General features: G+C 40.4%; 1 protein-coding gene across 2 annotated transcripts in view; it reads right to left on the bottom strand.

Annotated features, from left to right (window-relative positions):
* LOC120937261 overlaps positions 1–21,097 on the bottom strand; it is a 235,604-nt gene that overhangs the window by 22,726 nt on the left and 191,781 nt on the right. The window contains exon 6 of one of the 2 annotated variants that reach the window (XM_040350324.1): positions 15,084–15,200. The exons of the other annotated variant lie outside the window; for it this stretch is intronic. Within the exon in view, the coding sequence (XP_040206258.1) occupies positions 15,084–15,200 (117 nt within the window). The remainder of the gene's footprint in view (positions 1–15,083; positions 15,201–21,097) is intronic. 2 annotated transcript variants of the gene reach the window in all.

Below are 21,097 nucleotides of genomic sequence, written 5' to 3'. Positions count from 1 at the left end.
TTTAATAATGCTTAAAGTGAAACAATAAAAAAGGGAAATATTCCTTTAAATTTCGTACCTGGGGGGTGTCTACAGTATGCCTGTAAAGTGGCACATTTTTCCCGTGTTTAGAACAGTCCCTGCAAAAAATTACCATGCCCCTCTGACGCAACAGGGAAACGCAGCAGGGTTACCCATTGACATGCACAAGTGACCCCATCCCCCTCTGACGCAACGGAAAACCGCGTTGGAGATAAAGTACTGATGTCGGAACACATTATCATATTTTATGGGATTGTTCCCCGATTAAACCCTTTTGGGCCTTCGTCCAGACCCTTTTACATAATCTATCAAGTGTGACTATACCCTTAAACCCAACACATTTTTTGCTGGGCCTCCCCTTTCCGGGCATCTCCAAACTTGCAAGGAGGCTGATGGCCTTTATTTTACTAGTGCAGAAAAGAGAAATTCAATGCTGTTAGGCGTCTCCTTCTCCTCCCACTTGCTTCCAACTCCTGTCTACTATAGCCAATATACACAGGATGACTGACTGCGTTAATCGACGATTCAATACCAAGGTTTAATAAAATTCACTGGGTTTGGAATGATTTTGTCCATTGCCCTGAAGCTTTAGATAGATATCTCTTGCGTTTTATTTAATTTTGAAATGCTGATCTTTTGAGTATTCATGTTCTGAGATGCATGGTGCCCCCTTTCTCCCTAATCTTTTTCATACTTTGTTTATTATCTGATATGTTTGTTTTTTTGCTGGAGGATTATGCTGTGCTATGCCAAAGGATATTGATGTGCTTTATTTTGAAGTTTATCTTTTTACGATAACCAACAGAAGTATAACACACTTTTCTGTAGATTTAAAAAATACCAAATTAAAATACAATTCAAAAAAATAAAATAAAAAAGTTTTGCCTTTATTTATATTTTAAAGTCAGGGGTAGGCAACCTCGGCCCTCCAGCTGTTTTGAAACTACAAATCCCATGATACATTGCAAGACATTGACAATCACAGGCATGACTCCTAGAGGCAGAAGCATGATAGGATTTCTTGTTTCACCACAGCTGGAGGACCGAGATTGCCTGCTTTAAATGGTGACTCACAGTTCTAGGTGCTCAGCAGCTCTCAGTCATGTCTGTCCTCAATGTGGAACGATCCTTCTGCCATCTGCTGCTCAAATGTCCCCATTCAACACATCTACAGACACTGCAAATCCCTTCCTGTGGCATGTGACAGGAAATGATTGCAGTGTCTGTAGATGAGTTGAATGGTGACATGAGAGAGGCGGAAGGAGGAAGGATCGCTCCACACTGAGGACAGACATGACAGAGCTGCTGAGCACCCAGATCTGTGAGTCACCATTTAAGGCTGGAGATCGGTGCACATTTTTCTACAATTATTGTCAGTGAGTTTATACCCTATCGTTTATACCCATGTGTTTCGCATGGTGTGGTGTGGAGAATCCAAAGAAACATAATTGATTCATCACAGATTTGTCAATTGAACACATTTAGTGTGGGTTGTCCATTTGTTTTACTTTTTTTGGACTTTATTCACATGCGGTTCACTGGGTAATAACCAAATCATCACTAGTTTCTATGCATGCGATTGGATTTATTTTAGTAGCTTCATAGCACCACTATTTACTGTATGATTTTTATTTTCAGTGGTAGATCTGGTATCTTTTATTGCATGCCTTGACTTACGGTTTTGGGAAATAATTAAATTGAAGAGTTCAGGTTTCACAAATTTCAGTCAGGTTTTGAAAAACCCCTAACAAACTGAACACAGGCAGATTCACCCATTCCAAGAAACCAGCTGGGGGCAAAATGAACAGGCTGTGATGCTTAACTACAGCTGAGAAAAGTTAGTTCACACAGGCTACATTTGTAAATTATTTAAATGATCTAAAATGACATGAATCCTTACCGTTGCTGTAGTTTATTCCTAAAAATAAATTTATTTTAAAGTATTTGAAAAATAAGTGAATAGCATACATACATTTTCATTTAAATATCTTAAAAAAAAATATGGTCTTGATGTACTACATTGTATATGCCAGAGACAATTACTATAGACCATGAAATCACAGAAAACTAGCTGCCTCTACTGTTAATTATTATAATTAAAGTCCATATGATACTGATAGTTACATGTCATTTTATAAAATCTAGCACTGTCACCAAAGCTGTGTACATGTATTCTGTTAATCTTTGTCTTCCAAGGGGAAAAAAACAAACAGATTAAATATAAAAAGATGAAAGTGTAGATTACATTGTGTGGGCTCGATTAAAGTTCCAGCATCTGCAGTTCCCTTTCATCCTCTCTGTTAATGACTATATTAAAGCCTGTATTCATCAACAGGTGCCAGCAAACAAAGCGGAAACTAAAGAAGACAACTCAAATGTTATAAAATAATAAAAATGATATATCAATGCAATCACTGCTTTCACCGAGTCCCATCTGGAAGTAAGCAACCCTTTTTATCAGTTTGCATTATAAAGAAAAGAAAAAAAAAAAGAAAAGAAAATAATTTAAATTTCAATACAAAATTCACCATCTGATTTGTATGTTTTTATATTATTTTTTAACCCAGCTGCTCCAAACAAAGTTTTTATATACTAACAGCAAATGAAAATCATGTATCTGAGACAATAGGCATTGCTTAGACATTATTTCTGGTGTACCTTTCATCTATAGCAGCTGATCTGAAGTGGGCTTCAGATTTATAAAGACTACTTTTGTAAAATGATTCCAGGCATGTTGAAGTAGAGTTATTTTACAAATGAGCAGTTGAAAATAAACAAACACTTTTCCACCCACTGCTTTGCTGACAAGGGAAGCAATATGCTATATAAACTCGAACAATGAACTTCTATTTTTAAGTCACTTTTGTTCTGTTAAAGTGGTTGTAAACTCTCCCCCACAACTTATATCACATCTAAAATCAGCATTATAAACCCCAAGGATCACTGCTTGTAGATGTCTCCTTCCTTGCTCAGAGTTGTTGTAATCCGTCCCCGTTCTTTATAATGACGTCACCGGCCCATGCTCATTTCTCCTGTGATTCATGGCACGCTTTGTGTGCTATCTGTCCATTGACATGATGCCGGGTCTGTAATTTACGCTCCCTGCGGCACAGCACTCAAACCCTGCGAGACTTTATACGTATTCTAAGCATCCTCCTACACCCCATGTGACATCACATGGGGTGTAAACCTGAGTTTCGGACTGCATAATGTAGTCGAGATCAGCCGCAGCATACAGCGAACTTTATAACACTGGCACACTGACAAAGGCAAACATTACGAGATCGGCACATGTAAATATACTGTGGAGTAAAACAAGTCGGCTATGAGCGGTGGAGCACGGTTGCCATAGGAACATTGGATCGAGAACAAAGCTTGGTTAACACACCGAGAGTACAGCAAGGGCGTAATTATACTTTACTGCGGACTCGGAAAACAATTCCCAAGATGGCTCTGCCTTACCCCTAAAGACATGATGTTTTAAAGTAAAAAAAAAAAAAAAATGAAGTAATATGCGATTGGGGCCGAACTACAATGGCTATAGTTTGGTAACTTAATATACCAGACTAGATGAAAATAAGCATCAGAGTAGGAGCGTTTATTTCTGCTTTAAGAACATCATGGAAATCATTTTGTTTGGTCTGTTCAATAAGCACATGAAAATTACGGAGTTTACAAAAGACAAATAACAAGGCAATCCCTATAAAGAGGGTAGTACCAGTGTACATATTAGAAAACAGCAGCAGGTACCGGTAAAAAAAAAAATACAAAAGCATAGAATATAGAAATTTAGCAGACTGAAACCAGTTAAACTTCTTACCGGTATTATCACTGACAGCCTATTAGAACTAGACTCAGCCACTGCTAAGGAGGCTAATGGTTTACCGAAAGCCAAAAGTAGGCTATTGTATTCTAATTATTCTGAATGTTGACTCCCTAGGACAGGAAGCATGTTACTGGCAGGGTCACTTTGAAAAAAAAAAAATGAAAAAAAAAAACAATTTAGTCACCATATCCAAGGACAGGGAAACTGCAATATATTACATTTTTTTCTCTGGATTATATACACTTTTGGACTAGAAACTTTGTGTTCATGATTGTGGTCCTGAGAATGGAGTTTTATTAAGGAAATGGTGGCATAATTTATATTACATCTGGGGGATATTTATGGTCTAGCTCTATTGTCTCATGGGCTCCAAGACTGGTCCTAGCATGCCAGTCATTTTTTAAGCATGAGAGGCTATTGACTAATGCCGGCCATAGATGGAGTGATTTTATTTCCGGCAGCCATGACTGTGTTGATGGTGGAGTTCCTCCCACAGAGCCATTGTGTTCTCCCAGCTGGGGGGGGTCTCTGATGGTATAACACAGTGATTACTGCCATTAGCTATAACAGCTGCTAGTGATAATCACAAGTCAAAACTGACAGACTGGTTGTACTCAATTGATTAACTTGAGTAATTCAGCCTACCCATACATGGTTCAAATCTCCACTGGTCCCTCCTGAACTGGCCAAGATTTGAACCGTTTATGGCTGGCTTTACTAGACTGGAACACAATAATCTATGCACCAGCAAAGGGTTTCTAACACACACTTGCTGTATATTTAGGGGAGATGTACAGCTCTAGACACTTTTTGTATGAAGAGTTACTGCTTCTGGAACATTCTCTACAATTCTGAGCTTGTGCCATAGACCTGGATCTTTAAGAGACATATAGGCCATGTTTGGTTGCCACCTTTCCATCTCTTCTTTCACTGTCTTTGGTTCCTGATCAGAGAGTTCATACAGGATTGCAATGGTTATAAACTTGAGGTGTGGACAATCTGGCTAATAGAAACTTGCATATTGTATTATTGTACCAAATGTTTTAATGAGCTTTTAATAATATTGTATTTAATTACCTCTGCAATTATTCTCAATGTGTCCTGAAGAAGCAAACTGAGAAACACGCTGACCTATAAGGACTTTTTTCCACAGGCTCCAAATGTTACGATTGAGAAGCAAATGTAATAATCTTTTTACTGTGGGCGATGAGTAGTAGTTGGAACATACTCATGGACAACACAGTATCGTACACAGACACTTGTTTTTATGATCTGTAAAAGGTCTGCATGTGATTTTAGGAATGATTTGTAAAAAAATATGTTCATGTATTTACTTATTGTCATGTGTTCTCCCTTCTGGGTCAGTGAAGTCTGATTACTTTTTTTGAGTTGGGAATACACTTATAAACTTTTTTGTTCAATATACTTTTAGAATCCTTGTATGCATGAACATGTTGCCAGGTAAAAAATTTGCCTTTTTGACTTTATGAATTGCAAAAGTTTTCAGCTTGCATGAATACAGTATAATCTTGCTTGTTCAGCATCAAATATTAGTTGCCTGACTGTCATAGTATACAACGCCTTTAAAAAAAGCCTCTGCAATAAAACAAGTATGCAGATCAAGAGTTTACCCTATTGCTAAATTTGCTTACTGCTGCTTGTTCCTGGCCAGCGAGGTATAAGCCCAGTTCAGACTTGTACATCACATGCGATTTGCACAGGAATCGCACCGCACCACTGCATCATTTTGCATGCCTCAAATCACACGGTATCTGCACTCAAAAGTTAAAGACTTTTTTTTTTTTGCTGAACTGGAATCGGATCGCATGGATGTTCATACTGTGTTCTGCGACCTGCTTTTTGGGTGTTCACTTTTGACAACAGCAGCAGATCGCATGAACTCAGTGCGATTGCTATGAGGTTCAATGCAGGAAATGCAGCAAGTCCTGTAAGTTTGCCGCATCGCAACAGTGTGAACCGGATCTTAAAGTCATTGGATAAATACTGTATATAACATAGCTAGCCAACTAACATAATGAGAAGGATTGTCAGCAACATGAATCCACACATTTTTCTCAGCACAGGGTTTAAAGTTCAATTGAACCTTCATAATGTATTACTGTCATACAATAAAGATTCATATACAATAATGAATATGCCTTTAATATATATATTTTTTTATCCAACTAATGCTACAGCAAGTATTAAAAACAGCAGCTCTGCTCAGGTAGGGTAAGAAATATGTTAAAAAAGAAATGGAGATACGGCGCAAAAACACAAAATGTGAAAATATGGTGGTGACACCATAAAAAATAAAATTAATATCAAGGATGAACCACCAGCTGAAAAATTTAAGGTAACTAATATCCGTAAACAGATGACTGAATAGGATATACCAAAAAAGAAAATATACTGGTAGTGACAAGTGAGGGTGTAAATATAAAATCAATCCAAACCATATAATAACAAAGTGAGAAAAATGTACATGGATTAATGTGAGACAGTGAAAGTCCATATAGGATCCCAAATATCCATAAAAGTGACAATCCAAAATCTTCTTATAGTTGATAATGTGACATCACCGATAACAGATTAACCTTCCTTCCACCAAATGAACACCCAAGTGAAGGGGATGTAGTCTCCTTACCAGATGCTGCGACCACAAGTAGGTGGTCAAACCGGGCATAGGGTTTTTAAAGTCACCCAAAAGGACTGATGGCTGGAGCGGGTTCAGATGTGCTGAATCAAACGCTGGCAAAGTTCTCAAATGTAGAGACAAAAACAAAACAGGCCCATAGTGTAGACTGCAACTAAAAAGGCTTTAATGTATAATGTAATGCACTTACAGGAATGAGGTGTATAGCGTGCGTTGTAACGACTATAATCACGACTGCAATCGTGCAACAGGCAATGGATTCTCGGCGTCTCCTTCCGTTCCGTCTCCTATGTGTGTCTCTTGTTCCATGTGATGGCGTCGGGTGTGGCTTGCGTCCCGACATCATCACGCTCTTTGGAACAAAAGACACACATAGGAGACGGAGCGGAAGGAGACGCCGAGAATCCATTGCCTGTTGCACGATTGCAGTCGTGATTATAGTCGTTACAACGCACGCTATACACCTCATTCCTGTAAGTGCATTACATTATACATTAAAGCCTTTTTAGTTGCAGTCTACACTATGGGCCTGTTTTGTTTTTGTCTCTACATTTGAGAACTTTGCCAGCGTTTGATTCAGCACATCTGAACCCGCTCCAGCCACCAGTCCTTTTGGGTGACTTTAAAAACCCTATGCCCGGTTTGACCACCTACTTGTGGTCGCAGCATCTGGTAAGGAGACTACATCCCCTTCACTTGGGTGTTCATTTGGTGGAAGGAAGGTTAATCTGTTATCGTTGATGTCACATTATCAACTATAAGAAGATTTTGGATTGTCACTTTTATGGATATTTGGGATCCTATATGGACTTTCACTGTCTCACATTAATCCATGTACATTTTTCTCACTTTGTTATTATATGGTTTGGATTGATTTTATATTTACACCCTCACTTGTCACTACCAGTATATTTTCTTTTTTGGTATATCCTATTCAGTCATCTGTTTACGGATATTAGTTACCTTAAATTTTTCAGCTGGTGGTTCATCCTTGATATTAATTTTATTTTTTATGGTGTCACCACCATATTTTCACATTTTGTGTTTTTGCGCCGTATCTCCATTTCTTTAACGTATCTTTTGAATTTGTATCTATAATTCTTGGTACTGGCAGCATTTACATATTTATCAATCTTTTTTGTTTAGCGCAGTGTTTTTCCCTTTTTTTAAGGGTAATTAATATGTATTAAAGCAGTGTCTATTGTAACATATTAAAGGTACATAAGATAGTACAGGATTGTTTTAACCCGTGCTGTAATACTTCTTTATATTATGTGCTGTAATACTTGGCTGATAAAAAGAGACATAATTATTACTGTAAATTAAGAGTTCTGTCTGGGTCATGGTAGGTTAGGCATTTATTTTTATAATAATATGTAGATCTCGTGAACTGTAAGGAGTCTGAAAACCTCTTTAAATGGTGTCTTGTTTTGGTGACCTATTTTCGTGAACAGCTGCCAGAACCTCAAACACACTCCCATACAAATGTGCACCTATAAGACCCTTTCCCACTGATGGACTGAACGAGTCCACCTGTCAGTTGTTCAGGTCAACCCGATCGGACTATCCATAGCTCTCGATGGAGCAGCAGATGCCAGTGGACATGTATCTGTTGACACCCGCTGGCATCCAATCCAGGCTGCCAAAAACAGACAAATGGATATTTTCCCAATACACCACTGAGCAGGCTGATCAGTTTGATGTGTCCACGCTATCTGAAAGGGCTGTTACAATCACTTTATCACTGTAGCACTATTCCCCACAAAAAGTCCTTCAAATACAATAGTCCATACAGAATTTCCTTAACCACTTAAGACCCGGACCAAAATGCAGGTAAAGGACCAGGCCCCTTTTTGCAATTCGGCACTGCATCGCTTTAACGGACAATTGCGCGGTCGTGCGACGTGGCTCCCAAACAAAATTGGCGTCCTTTTTTTCCCACAAATATAGCTTTCTTTTGGTGGTATTTGATCACTTCTGCGGTTTTATTCTTTTGCGCTATAAACAAAAATAGAGCGACAATCTTGAAAAAAATGCAATATTTTTTACTATAATAAATATCCCCCAAAAATATATAAAAAAAAAACATTTTTTTTCCTCAGTTTAGGCCGATACGTATTCTACCTACTTTTGGTAAAAAAAAAAAAATTGCAATAAGCGTTTATCGATTGGTTTGCGCAAAATTTATAGCGTTTACAAAATAGGGGATGGTTTTATTGCATTTCTATAAAAAAATATTTTTTTACTACCAATAGCAGCGATCAGTGATTTTTTTCGTGACTGCGACATTATGCGACACATCGGACAATTTTGACACATTTTTGGGACCATTGTCAATTTCACAGCAAAAAATGCTATAATTATGCATTGTTTACTGTGAAAATGACAATTGCAGTTTGGGAGTTAACCACTAGGGGGCACTGAAGGGGTTATGTGTTTCTAACTGTAGGGGAATGGGGCTGGACGTGTGACGTCATTGATCGCCGATCAAGACGATCAATGACAGTGCCACTGTGAAGAACGGGGAAGGTGTGTTTACACACACCTCTCCCCGTTCTTCAGCTCCGGGGACCGATCGCGGGACTCCGGCGGCGATTGGGGCCGCGGTCACGGAGCTTCGGACCGAGTCGCGGGCGCGTGCCCATGACCCGTGGCTGGGCTGGGCATTTAACAATCACATACAGGTACATGATTGTGCACAGCCGTGCCATTCTGCCGACGTATATCGGCGTTAAGCGGTCCTTAAGTGGTTAAATTGCAATCTGTGATATACTTCCTCCTGTGCTTATTCCCCAGTAAAGTTGTACTTTTACCTGATTTATTTGACCTTACTTTCAAGTTTGGTCAATTATCACTTTAAACTCTACACTCCAATATTCACTGTAAATCTTGTGTCAGTTTAAATATCCCGTACACTCTATAGAATCAGAGCACAGTGAATTTTATTTACGCGAGTAGTATTTACCTGAAGTAATTTATGTTTATAAAGGATAAGGCGCCATATAGTTTTGTTTTTTCACATGGTATACTGAGCACTTTGGAGAAGAATGAATCACTTGGAGTGTACGGGATATTTGACCCGACAAGATTCATGCTGTAAATTGGAGGAGTGTAAAATTTAAACTGATAATTGACCATTCTTATAAGTAGGGTCAAATAAATCAGGTGAAAGCACAACTTTAACAGGGCATAAGCACGAGAGGAAGAAAATCACAGTCTGCAGTTTAAAGAGATTCTTTATGGACTATTGAATTTAAAGGACTAGGGCTTTGTTTTGTCAACGCTTGCCCCCCAATCCCTTACCCCCTCCCTCCATACTAACAAATACAATTTTGTGCATTTAATGACATTCATTAACAAAGGGGAATATGAGCGCACAGGCTCACTGTGTAATAATGTCTTGTATTGGATATAAAATAATAAAAATCGATACACTCAAAAGTGAAGGCAAAGGCGTTGCTAGGGGGGTGCGGTCCGTACCCGGGTGCCACCCACTACAGGGGTGACACCATCCCAAGGGTGAGGAAAGCCCTTGCTGATTTAAACATATTTTTTCCTTCAGCTGAAAACCCACCTCCAGTGCAGCGACCATAAGTGTTTTCTTCTGTCTCTCGCTGCTGGCCGTCACGATCCTTTCTCCACCGCTGCTGCACACTGTCCTCTCCAGCTGCCGCCTGGGTATTCCGTGTATCTGAGCCGCCCGAGTTGGTGCGGTAACGGGCAGAGGGGGAGGGGGTGTCAGCTTACAAAAGGGGGGGGGTTGTCCTCCGTGGTGTTATGACAGTTGGGGGGGCTGTACTACTGATAAGGGGGGTAGTTTGTCCTGGGGGGCTGTACTACTTGATAAAGGGGATAGTTTGTCCTGGTGGGGTGTACTGATGGAGGGGGTGGTGTGTCCTGGGGGGCTGTACTACTGATAAAGGGGGGTAGTTTGTCCTGGGGGTGTACTGATGGAGGGGGGGGGTTGTCCTGGGGGAGGGGTCTGTACTAATGGAGGGGGGTGCTTTTTCCTGGGGGGAGGGGTCTGTACTAATAGAGGGGGGTTATTTTGTCCTGGGGGGTCTGTACTGATGGGGGAAGGGGTAGTTTGTACTGAGGGGGGTCTGTACTGATGGAAGGGGTTTATACTCAGTCGGGGGTCTATACTGAGGGAGGGGGGTCTGTACTAAGTGGGGGGTCTATACTGAGGAGGTCTATACTTTATGGAGGGAGGGTCTGTATTGAGGGGGGACTATACTTGGAAGGGGGTCCGTTCTGAAGGAGGGGGGGTCTATAATGAGGAGCGACTATAGTTGGTGGAGGGGGAGGTTGGTGACACCATGTTTTACCACACCGGGTGACACCAACCCTAGTGACGCCACTGAGTGAAGGTGAATAAACAGCGGCAAACCGTTCCTCCAATAGACTGCCTTGGTGAAGGACACATCCGTGTTTCAGACTAGGTGAGAAGACCGCTGGATGGATGGGCTGGCTCCAAAGACACAGGGCTCATCAAGCAGCTTCCAACAGGCTGCGAGTGAGCAGTTCACCGACTGAAGAGACGGCCGGTCAGAAGAGGGTTGTAAGGCCCTTAGAACACTTGTCCCAGGGAGAGCTCTGGTAAAGCCAACTGATAGAGGATGCTTTAGTTGACAGGATAACATGTTTCGGAGGATGTGGCCTTAGGCCACGCCCCCCTGAAACATGTTATCCTGGCAACTAAAGTGTCCTCTATCAGTTGGCTTTACCAGAGCTCTCCCTAGGACAAGTGTTGTAGGCTCCCCACAGCCCTGTCCTGACCGGCCGTCTCTTCAGTCAGTTAGTGGCTCTTACTTGTGGCCTGTCGGCAGCTGCTTGGTGAGTTTGACGTGAACATTGGCTGTTTGCCAGTTCGGCGAACAGCAAACAATTTGGGGTGTTCGTGACAAATTCGAAAGGCCGCGGAACACCCTGTAAAAGTCTATGGGAGAATTCTAAACTGACAATTTTAAAGGTTAATTTTCAAGTTATTGTCCTAAAAAGTGTTTGGGGACCTGGGTCCTGCCCCAGGGGACATGTATCAATGCAAAAAAAAAAAAAAGTTTTAAAAATGACAGTTTTTTTGGGAGCAGTGATTTTAACCACTTCAGCCCCGGACCATATTGCTGTTCAAAGACCAGAGCACTTTTTGCGATTCGGCACTGCGTCGCTTTAACTGACAATTGCGCGGTCGTGCTACGTGGCTCCCAAACAAAAATTGCCATCCTTTTTTCCCCACAAATAGAGATTTCTTTTGGTGGTATTTGATCACCTCTGCGATTTTTATTTTTTGCGCTATAAACAAAAATAGAGCGACAATTTTGAAAAAAATAAATATTTTTTACTTTTTACCATAATAAATATCCCCCAAAAATATATAAAAAAACAATTTTTTTCCTCAGTTTAGGCCGATACGTATCCTTCTACATATTTTTCATTAAAAATCGCAATAAGCGTTTATTGATTGGTTTGCGCAAAAGTTATAGCGTTTACAAAATAGGGGGTAGTTTTGTGGCATTTTTATTAATATTTTTTTTACTAGTAATGGCGGCGATCAGCGTTTTTTTTTTTCCGGTACTGCGACATTATGGCGGACACTTCTGACACATTTTTGGAACCATTGGCATTTTTATAGCGATCAGTGCTATAAAAATGCTTTGGATTACTATAAAAATGCCACTGGCAGGGAAGGGGTTAACTCTAGGGGGCGGGGAAGGAGTTAAGTATGTTCCCTGGGTGTGTTCTAACTGTAGGGGAGGTGGCCTCACTAGGGAAAATGACTGAACGCTGTTCATACATTGTATGAACAGACGGTCAGGCATTTCTCCCCTGACAGGACCGGGAGCTGTGTGTTTACACACACAGCTCCCGGTCCTCGCTCTGTAACAAGCAATCGCGCCCGCCGGGCACGTGCACGGGAGTCAGGGACAAGAGGGGGCGCGCGCGTTCCTATTGGCTGCTGGGTGAGGTGACGTATAGCTACGTGTTCTCGCCCAGCAGAGCCGACCTGCCGCCGTAAAACTGCGGCGGCAGGTCGGCAAGCAGTTAATAATGCTTAAAGTGAAACAATAAAAGTGAAATATTCCTTTAAATTCCGTACCTGGGGGTGTCTATAGGATGCATGTAAAGTAGCGCATGTTTCCCCAAATACTTTTTAGGACAATAACTTGCATATTAACCTTTAAAATTCGCACTTTTGATTTTTCATGTTCGTGTCCCATAGATTTGAATGGTGTTTGCGTGTTCAAACAAATTTTTTGCATGGGTGGTGTTCGGCTTATCCCTATCCCTCATTAAGGCTCGCTATTGGAGGAACGGTTTGACGCCGTTTATTCACCTTCACTTGTATATGTATAGATTTTATATCCAATAAAAGACAGCCATTAATTTCCCGTTGAACACTGAGCTGCAAAGAGCATGATGCTGGCCAGATTGTTTCATATTAAGCATTCTCATTAAGGCCCTGTACACACGATCAGTCCAAACTGATGAAAACCGACTGAGGTTCAGTTTCATCAGTCCAAACCTACCGTGTGTATGGCCCATCAGACTTTTGTCCTTCAGTCCAAAGTTTTAGAACTTGCTTTAAAATCGGACTGATGACCGATCGGTCAGAACCGATAATTTGTACGCAAAAGCATCGGTTCAAAACCCTACACATGCTCAGAATCAAGTCGACGCATGCTTGGAAGCATTGAACTTCGTTTTTTTTCAGCACGTCGTTGTGTTTTACGTCACCGCGTTGGACTCGATCGGATTTTGAACTGATGGTGTGTAGGCACATTAGACCATCAGCCTTCAGTCCGTTTTCATCGGATGGACTGATCGTGTGTACAGGGCCTAAGGCAGTGGTTCTCAACCATTCTAGTGCCGTGACCCCTTGATTAAAATTTCCAAGTTGTGGGGACCCCTAACAGCAAAAAAAAAATTTGTAGCGTGAGTTGTCAGCATCCAAGGCAAGACAAGAAATTTGCGCCCCTAACCCACGGACATTTAGTGCTCCCTGAGTCCCTTCCACTCGTATAGTATTAAAACCCCTTATGGTACATTTTAGAATGTACCACCCTTTCTTTTTGTTCTCCATTCTTTCCCTTTTATCTCTCTCTATCCTAATTTCTTGTGCCCCCCCCCCCCCATCTCCCTCTCTAGCTGTCTTTCTTGTTCTTTTCTTTCTCTCCATTTTTCTTTGTTCCTTCCCCTCTTTTCCTCTCTCTTCCAGGTATTCCCCCTTTTTTTATTCCTTCTTCTTGGTGGGAATGGGATGAGTGGCAATGCTAGGGAGAGTTCTGATCAGCCAACTTGGGTGCTCTTGATCAAGGTCATCTGCTGATCTGAGAACTGTAGTGGGGACTTTTAATGGAAACTATAATAACAGGTAGTGTTACTCACAAAGTCTCTAAATTTGTGGTGTCTCGTAGCAGTGACACCTATGCCGAAATCAGGAGATATGGTCTACTCCAGCCCCTCCCACTTCATATTCCTCACCAGTCAGCTTACCTCTAGTCTCTGCCCTCCAGCCATGCCACAAACTGAATGGCCGCCTGTGAAGTGGCTGACTGGGTGGCCGTGGGCTCCAGGAGCAGCCTGGCTGGGCAGCCACAGGCTCCATGGGCAGCCCTGCTGGGCGGCTGCAAAAAGGATAGGAGAGCAGTGCGGGCTTCAGGAACAGCCCAGGATTTGGTGACCCCTGGAAAATCATAATTCGACCCCCGAGGGGGTCCCGACCCCAGGTTGAGAACCACTGGCCTAAGGGATTCCTTGATCAGTTTGGATTGGACATTTCTAGCGCAAAGACTATTTTTGTTGTATTTTTTGTAATGACATTCATTATAAAAAGACGGTGTCCTAAGATACACATGTTGTTTTAAAGCTAACCCCTTTCTAAAAATTCCTCCTGCATTCATGTCATGATTTTTTTTTTCTCACTGCACACTTATCACAGGCAGGTTTTTAGCAGTATCCATGTGAGATGAGTATTATAGCAAGGCATTTAAAATAAATCAGCAATGTTAATCTACATTTTGCATTTATAGAAAAAGACACCTTTTGATTGCCGATCTTTACAAATCCAAACCTTTCAACTCAGAGATGCATTTTTTGTAATGGACAAATATTCAGCATAATGTTATCATCCCAATACAATATATATGTATTTATTTTGTACATAAATGAACATAAAAGCAGGAAACATTTGGGCTTAGTTAATAAGGCAGTGAGAATGCCAAAGATGAGATGAATAGTGCCTACAACTTTTGCAACCCTTCTTTTTGCCACTACACATTCTGAAAATGTTGCAACTAAGTTTTGGTAGTAAATACAACATAAATCATTAAATTTAGCTAGTACACTACTTAATTTGTGTCATGTGTAAATTGATAAAATAACTGCTAAGAGCTGGAGAGAAATAGAGAGTTTAGAATATAAAAATAAAAGAAACAGTTACCAGTTAGTAGCATGCAGGTTTAATCTTATAAAACTGTTGTAGCAGACCTAAAAGTAGCTATGTGCACTATATTGCTATTTATTTGGACAATTTACTGAAAGCTGATGTTGCGAATCTCATTTCTTGCTCTACTTTCATACCTGGGTAATGCCAAACTTGATGTGAGTTGTAAACTGCAGACAGTGTCTTGTCAACCAATACATTCTCTGGACTGGAACCATTTATATCTGCAATTTCTACAGTGCTGTTCAAATTTTCTATAGACAATGATAAAACAAAATGTTTTACTTGACAAAATAAAGAAGGAAAGAGAAGGAAAGGAACATAGAGAAATGAAAAGAACGGGGGACATAAAAAAATACAATTCAAGATGGTAAGAAAGTAAATGTAAATGAAAGAAAATAAATATAAGACAAAAGAAAAAAAAAAAGAATGTAAGAGACACAGATTATAAAGGGAGAAATTAATACAACTAAGAGAGTGAGATCACATTAGAGACAAGCAACAAAAGAGAAAGAAATATAATGCAAAATAAAGACATAAATGTAAGAAACAAAACCATTTGGAGAGCAAAATGAAAAAGGGATGAATAAGAGAAATAAAAACGATTCAAAAGAAAAAATAAGCAAGAAAATCAAAGTTTTTATTCATTGGATTTTAAGGTATATAACAACTTTATAAATATTAAGGAGAACTGTTAACCCCTAGCCGACCAACCGCCGCAGTTATAAAGTTATAAAGGTGGCAGGTCGGCTCGGCTGCGCGAAATCACGTAGCTATACGTAATTTCGCATTCCAGCCAATTGCGCGCGCCCTCCCCTGGTGCCGACTCACGTTCCCGGTGGGCGCAATCACCACCGGGCACCTGCGATCGCTCGTTACAGAGCGAGAACCGAGAGCTGTGTGTGCTCCCGGTCCTGTCAGGGGGAGAAATGACTGTTCGTCTGTTCATACAATGTATGAACAGCGATCAGTCATTTCCCCTAGTCAGTCCCACCCCCCCTTCAGTTAGAACACACCTAGGGAACATAATTAACCCCTTCCTCGCCCCTAGTGTTAACCCCTTCCCTGCCAGTTTTACAGTAATCAATGCATTTTTATAGCACGGATCGCTATAAAAATGCCAATGGTCCCAAAAATGTGTCAAAAGGGTCTAAATGTGTCCGCCATAAGGTTGCGGTACCGATAAAAATCGCCGTTCGCTGCCATTACTAGTAAAAAAAAAATATTAATAAAAAATGCCATACAACTATCTCCTATTTTGTAGACGCTATAATTTTTGCGCAAACCAATCAAACTCTTATTGCAATTTTTTTACGAAAAATATGAAGAAGAATACGTATCGGCCTAAACTGAGAAAAACTTTTTTTATATACATTTTTGGGGGATATTTATTACAGCAAAAAGTTAAAAATATTCATTTTTTTTCATAATTGTCGCTCTATTTTTGTTTATAGCGCAAAAAATAAAAACCGCAGAGGTGATCAAATACCACCAAAAGACAGCTCTATTTGTGGGAAAAAAAGGACGCCAATTTTGTTTGGGTTTGGGTTTATTTACAACCGCGCAATTGTCAGTTTAAGTGAAGCAGTGCCGAATTGCAAAAAGTGGCCCGGTCATTGACCAGCAAAATGGTTCGGGGCTGAATTGGTTAAAAAGGGAAGATGGCAAACAACTACCGTATAATGACTTCTAAATTTGACACTCAACATGTATGTTTGTTATGTAAACGAGAGGAAATGGCATTAAATAGTTTATACCTTACTTTTTTGAGGTTGCTATAATTACAAATGGATCGTTAATGTCTTTGAAGACAGAATTTGACAATTCTGCTGTACTGAAAATAACTTAATTTTTATGCTTAAGTGAATCATTTTTAAAAAACGAGATGGTGAAAATAAAAAAACAGGGCAGAAGGGACATATATGTTATATTATATGCACACATGCATACGCACAGTATTTGTACATTAAAGAGTAAGACTCTAGAATGCTGGAGCTGGAATACCTTTATGGTTAGGTTATTCATTCTCAATCAGGGGTACATAGCCTGGGTGTACGCATGTTTGTTCATGTAAATTCATTACAATAGTTTGGTCAGCGTGATAATTTATAGACAAAATGTTTTATATAGTAACACAAAAGCATGCTTTGGAGTTGAATTCAGGGTAAGTTATACTATGAAGTGCTTGGTTATTAGATTTATGTCCCATTTACCTAGAAGATTTACAATTACATCAAGAAGTACATTCTATAATACCAATGTGAGTAATATTAATGAACTTTAGGCATCTAGACAACATCACGTGAATGAGCATCTCTCAAAAAAAAAAAAAAAAAAAAACAACCTATGTTATGCATAATAATTTGAAACTGGTTAAAGTTAATTAAAATTGTGGCGTTTTCCTTTTTAAAATTGGTGGGAATAAAAGCCTCATAGCGTTTTTTCAAAAATGTTTTTGCAATTCACCAAAAAACACTGCTACATTAGGTATTTCATCGAAATGTGCAGTATTTATCTCATAAAACCATGCATTATTTTTTCTCATGTAATATCCAGTGGGATAGATACAGAAGAGAAGAATTGGAATCCCTGTCAGTTTTTACTGCTAATAAAGATGTTTAAAACTGTAGCAATATGCTAACCCTGCAGTATATATTTATTCATACAAAAGAAAAAAGGTGATTAGAATACCAGTGAAAAGGAAGCCGATTTCACAGCACCCACATGGTGTATTGAAAATTCAAGTTAGATTTACCGGTAACTTGTTTTCCAGTCTTTCAGGACAGCACCTGAGAGAGTGGCTCCACCCACTAGGAAAACAGGAAATGCCAACTCCAAACAAACTTTAAAAGGAGGCTTATCCCCACTGCTTGTCAGTCGTAGCAGAGTTCCTCCGTTCCAAGCTGAAACACATAATCAGAATATGGTTAGTCACAGCATAAACAAACAAAAAAAGGCAGGTGATTGCTGTCCTTAAAGACTCTTGGAAAACAAGTTACCAGTGAGTCTAACTTGTATTTTTCCTAAATGTCTTTCAGGACAGCATCGGAGAGGATAATCGGAAATTACCAACTAGGGAGGGGACAACAGCCTGCAGGACCTTTCTGCCAAATGCCTGATCACCGGCTGACAAAAGATTCAGTCTGTAATGATGGACAAACGATAGGCAACTTGACCACGTAGCCACCTTACAAATTTGATCTGGGGTGGCACCAGCTTTTTCTGCCTATGTAGTGGCCAGAGCTCTAGTAGAGTGTACTCATATTGCTGGTGGGGGAGACAAACCCATCTGGGAATAAGCTTCTGAAATAGCTGATTTTAGCCATTTAGCAATTGACCCAATTGATGCTTGGCAGCCCTTTCTGTTGCCAGAAAAAAAAAGAACAAATGAAGAGTCCGTAGATCTTCCAAGTAACGTAATAGAATTTCTCACATCCAAGTTATGGAATAAATTCAAATTTTTTCCAGAAAGATTTTAACAAAAAGTTGGCAGGATGATTTCCTGTGACCTGTTATGAACTGACACTACCATTGACAAAAACCCCAGATCTGTTTTAAGTACAATCCTGTATGGGTAAATTAACAAAAAAAATGTTATTTTACTGATAGAGTAGTTCACCGATTCTTCTTGCAGACGTAACCGCAACTAAGAATATCATTTTGAGAGTTAAATTCCTTAAAGAAATTGTCCAGCGGTTCAAAAGGATCTTTTGTGAAGGCTCGCAAAACTGACAGGTCCCATTTAGGAAGATGTTTAGTAGGAGCTGGTCTGGACCTAGTAAAGTGCCTTAAAGAATCTCGTAACCAAAGGAACTGAAGAAATTTGTCTTTCTAGGTATACTCCCAGGGCAGCCACTTGCACTTTAAGACTGCTAATCTCAAGACTTGGTCTGTGCCATTTTGTAGAAATTCCAAAACTGACACAATGGGGGTTTATTTATTAGAGGTAAATCCACTTTGCACTACACGTGCAAATTGCACTTGAAATAGCACTCAGAAGTGCAGTCGCTGTAGATCTGAGGGGGACATGCAAGGAAAATAAAACAGCATTTTAGCTTGCACATGATTGAATAAAATCAGCAGAGCTTCCCCTCATTTCAGATCTTCCCTTCAGATTTACAGGAACTGCACTTCCAAGTGCATGTTCAGTGCAATTTCAAGTGAACTTTCCCCTTGTAGTGCAAAGTGGATTTGCCTTCCGTAAACAACCCCCAATGTCCTCTATGGCAGTGGTCATCAACCCTGTCCTCAGGGCCCACCAACAGGTCAGATTTTATGTATTACCTTAGAGAGATGCATACTAGAATACTGCAATCCCTGAGCAGCAAATTATATCACCTGTGATGCATTTCAGTTATCTTGCAAACCTGGCCGGTTAGTGGGCCCTGAGGACAGGGTTGATGACCACTGCTCTACGGTTCAGTTTGACGAACACCACCAAAAGTTGTAGACTCTCCAAAAACTATCATAAATCTCTCTAGGTTACTTTCTTTCTACTGGTGAATAAAGTGGATACTAGTGGTTCTGACCATCCTTTGTTCCTTAACAGCTGCTCCTCAGATACAAGGCAGTGAGGCTTAGTCTGGCTATATCCGGGTGGCCTTGAAGTAGCAAGTTCTGTCTGAAAGGAAGCTTCCAGAATGGTTTGACTGTCATTTGTAGAATGGTGGAAAACCAGGCTTTTTTCAGCCAGAACAGAGTAATCAGAATTACTAACATGTTTTCCTTTTGTATTTTTCCCCAATACCAGTAGAATTAGCTGAAAAGGGGGATGGGGCATAGCCCAGTTGAAAGTTACAGGGATGTGCTAAGGCGTCCCATCCCTAGTGAGTCACTGTCTCCGTTTATGTCTGTCTGAGGTTTCTCGGCTGTGATCCCAAACCTTTATGAGAAAACTCTGGAGGGACCTGAAATGGAGCCTCACCCATTGAATGGCCGGAATTGTCGAAGTCAATGTTCCCAGGGCTGACCTAACCTGATTGATACCTCCTGGTTTGTTTGTAGCATGGCTGCTACATTCATGACCTTGTTTTTCTTTTCTTCTGGAAGAAAAATCCTTTGTTCTAAAGAATCTATTTGATAAACTAGAAACTGAACTTGCTGAGCTGGATTGAAATTCGATTTTTGAAGGTTCACAATCCAGCCCAAGGCTTGCAAAGAACTGCGGGCCTTGGCCAGGTCTACTTGAAATTTTTCTCTGATAGGGGCAAAGGAGAGGAGGTCATCCAGATAAGGGATTATCACAATTCCCTGCAGACTGAGAGAAACAAAAGCTTCCGCCATAATTTTTTTAAAAATTTGTGGGACGGACGAAAGACTAAAAGGGAGGGCCATGAATTGTAGATGCAGCACATCCTTCCCCATATTTACTGTCAGCCTGTGGAACTTTTGAGACTGAGAGGCTATAGGCACATGCAGGTATGCATTTCTTAAATCGATTGATGCCATGAAGCATCCCTTGGTTAAGAGATTTCTGACTGGAATCCATGCAGAATCTCCTGTATCGAACTGACCTGTTTAAAGGTTTTAAGTCCAGAATGAGACAAATGGTTCCCAATGGTTTCTTTACCATGATAATATGGGAATAGAAACCCTGATGACGTTCCTCTGGGAGATACCTGAATCACAACCCACTGTTGCATCAGATCCACTAACAGGTTCTTCATGGCTAGGGCTTTTGTTGTGTCCCTTGACAGGTTTGTTGCAAAGTATCTTTCTGGAGGAAGATCTGATAACTATTTTGTATCCCTGGGCCAGCATGTCTAGAATGGGTTTTCTGTCAGGCTTGCTCAGTGAGGAAGGCATTTCTGAAGCCATCCTTCCACTGGCAATGACAAGTCATTGCGATGTATTGGTTGGTGCAGGAGAATGGAAAAAACGACATTCCCACTGCCGTTGCCCCTTTGTGCTGACCAATTCCTTCTCTTCTCTTGGGGCTTATTGCCTTGTTCCTGAGTTTTTTTTAGGTCTAAAAAGCCGCTTAACTGGCTGCTTTTTAACAGGAAAAGTTTATTTTTTATCAGCTGTCCTATCTAGCACTGAATCTAGATCAGGACCAAATAAGAGCTCTCCCATAAATGGGATCCTACACAATTTACTTTTGGATGCTGCATCTGCCAGATCTTTAGCCATACGGCTCTCCTGGCTGAAT

Source organism: Rana temporaria, chromosome 4, assembly GCF_905171775.1.
Source record: "Rana temporaria chromosome 4, aRanTem1.1, whole genome shotgun sequence".
Classification (NCBI taxonomy): Eukaryota; Metazoa; Chordata; class Amphibia; order Anura; family Ranidae; genus Rana; species Rana temporaria.
Note: the sequence above shows the minus strand (reverse complement) of the source record. Positions and strands in the feature narration are given on the sequence as shown.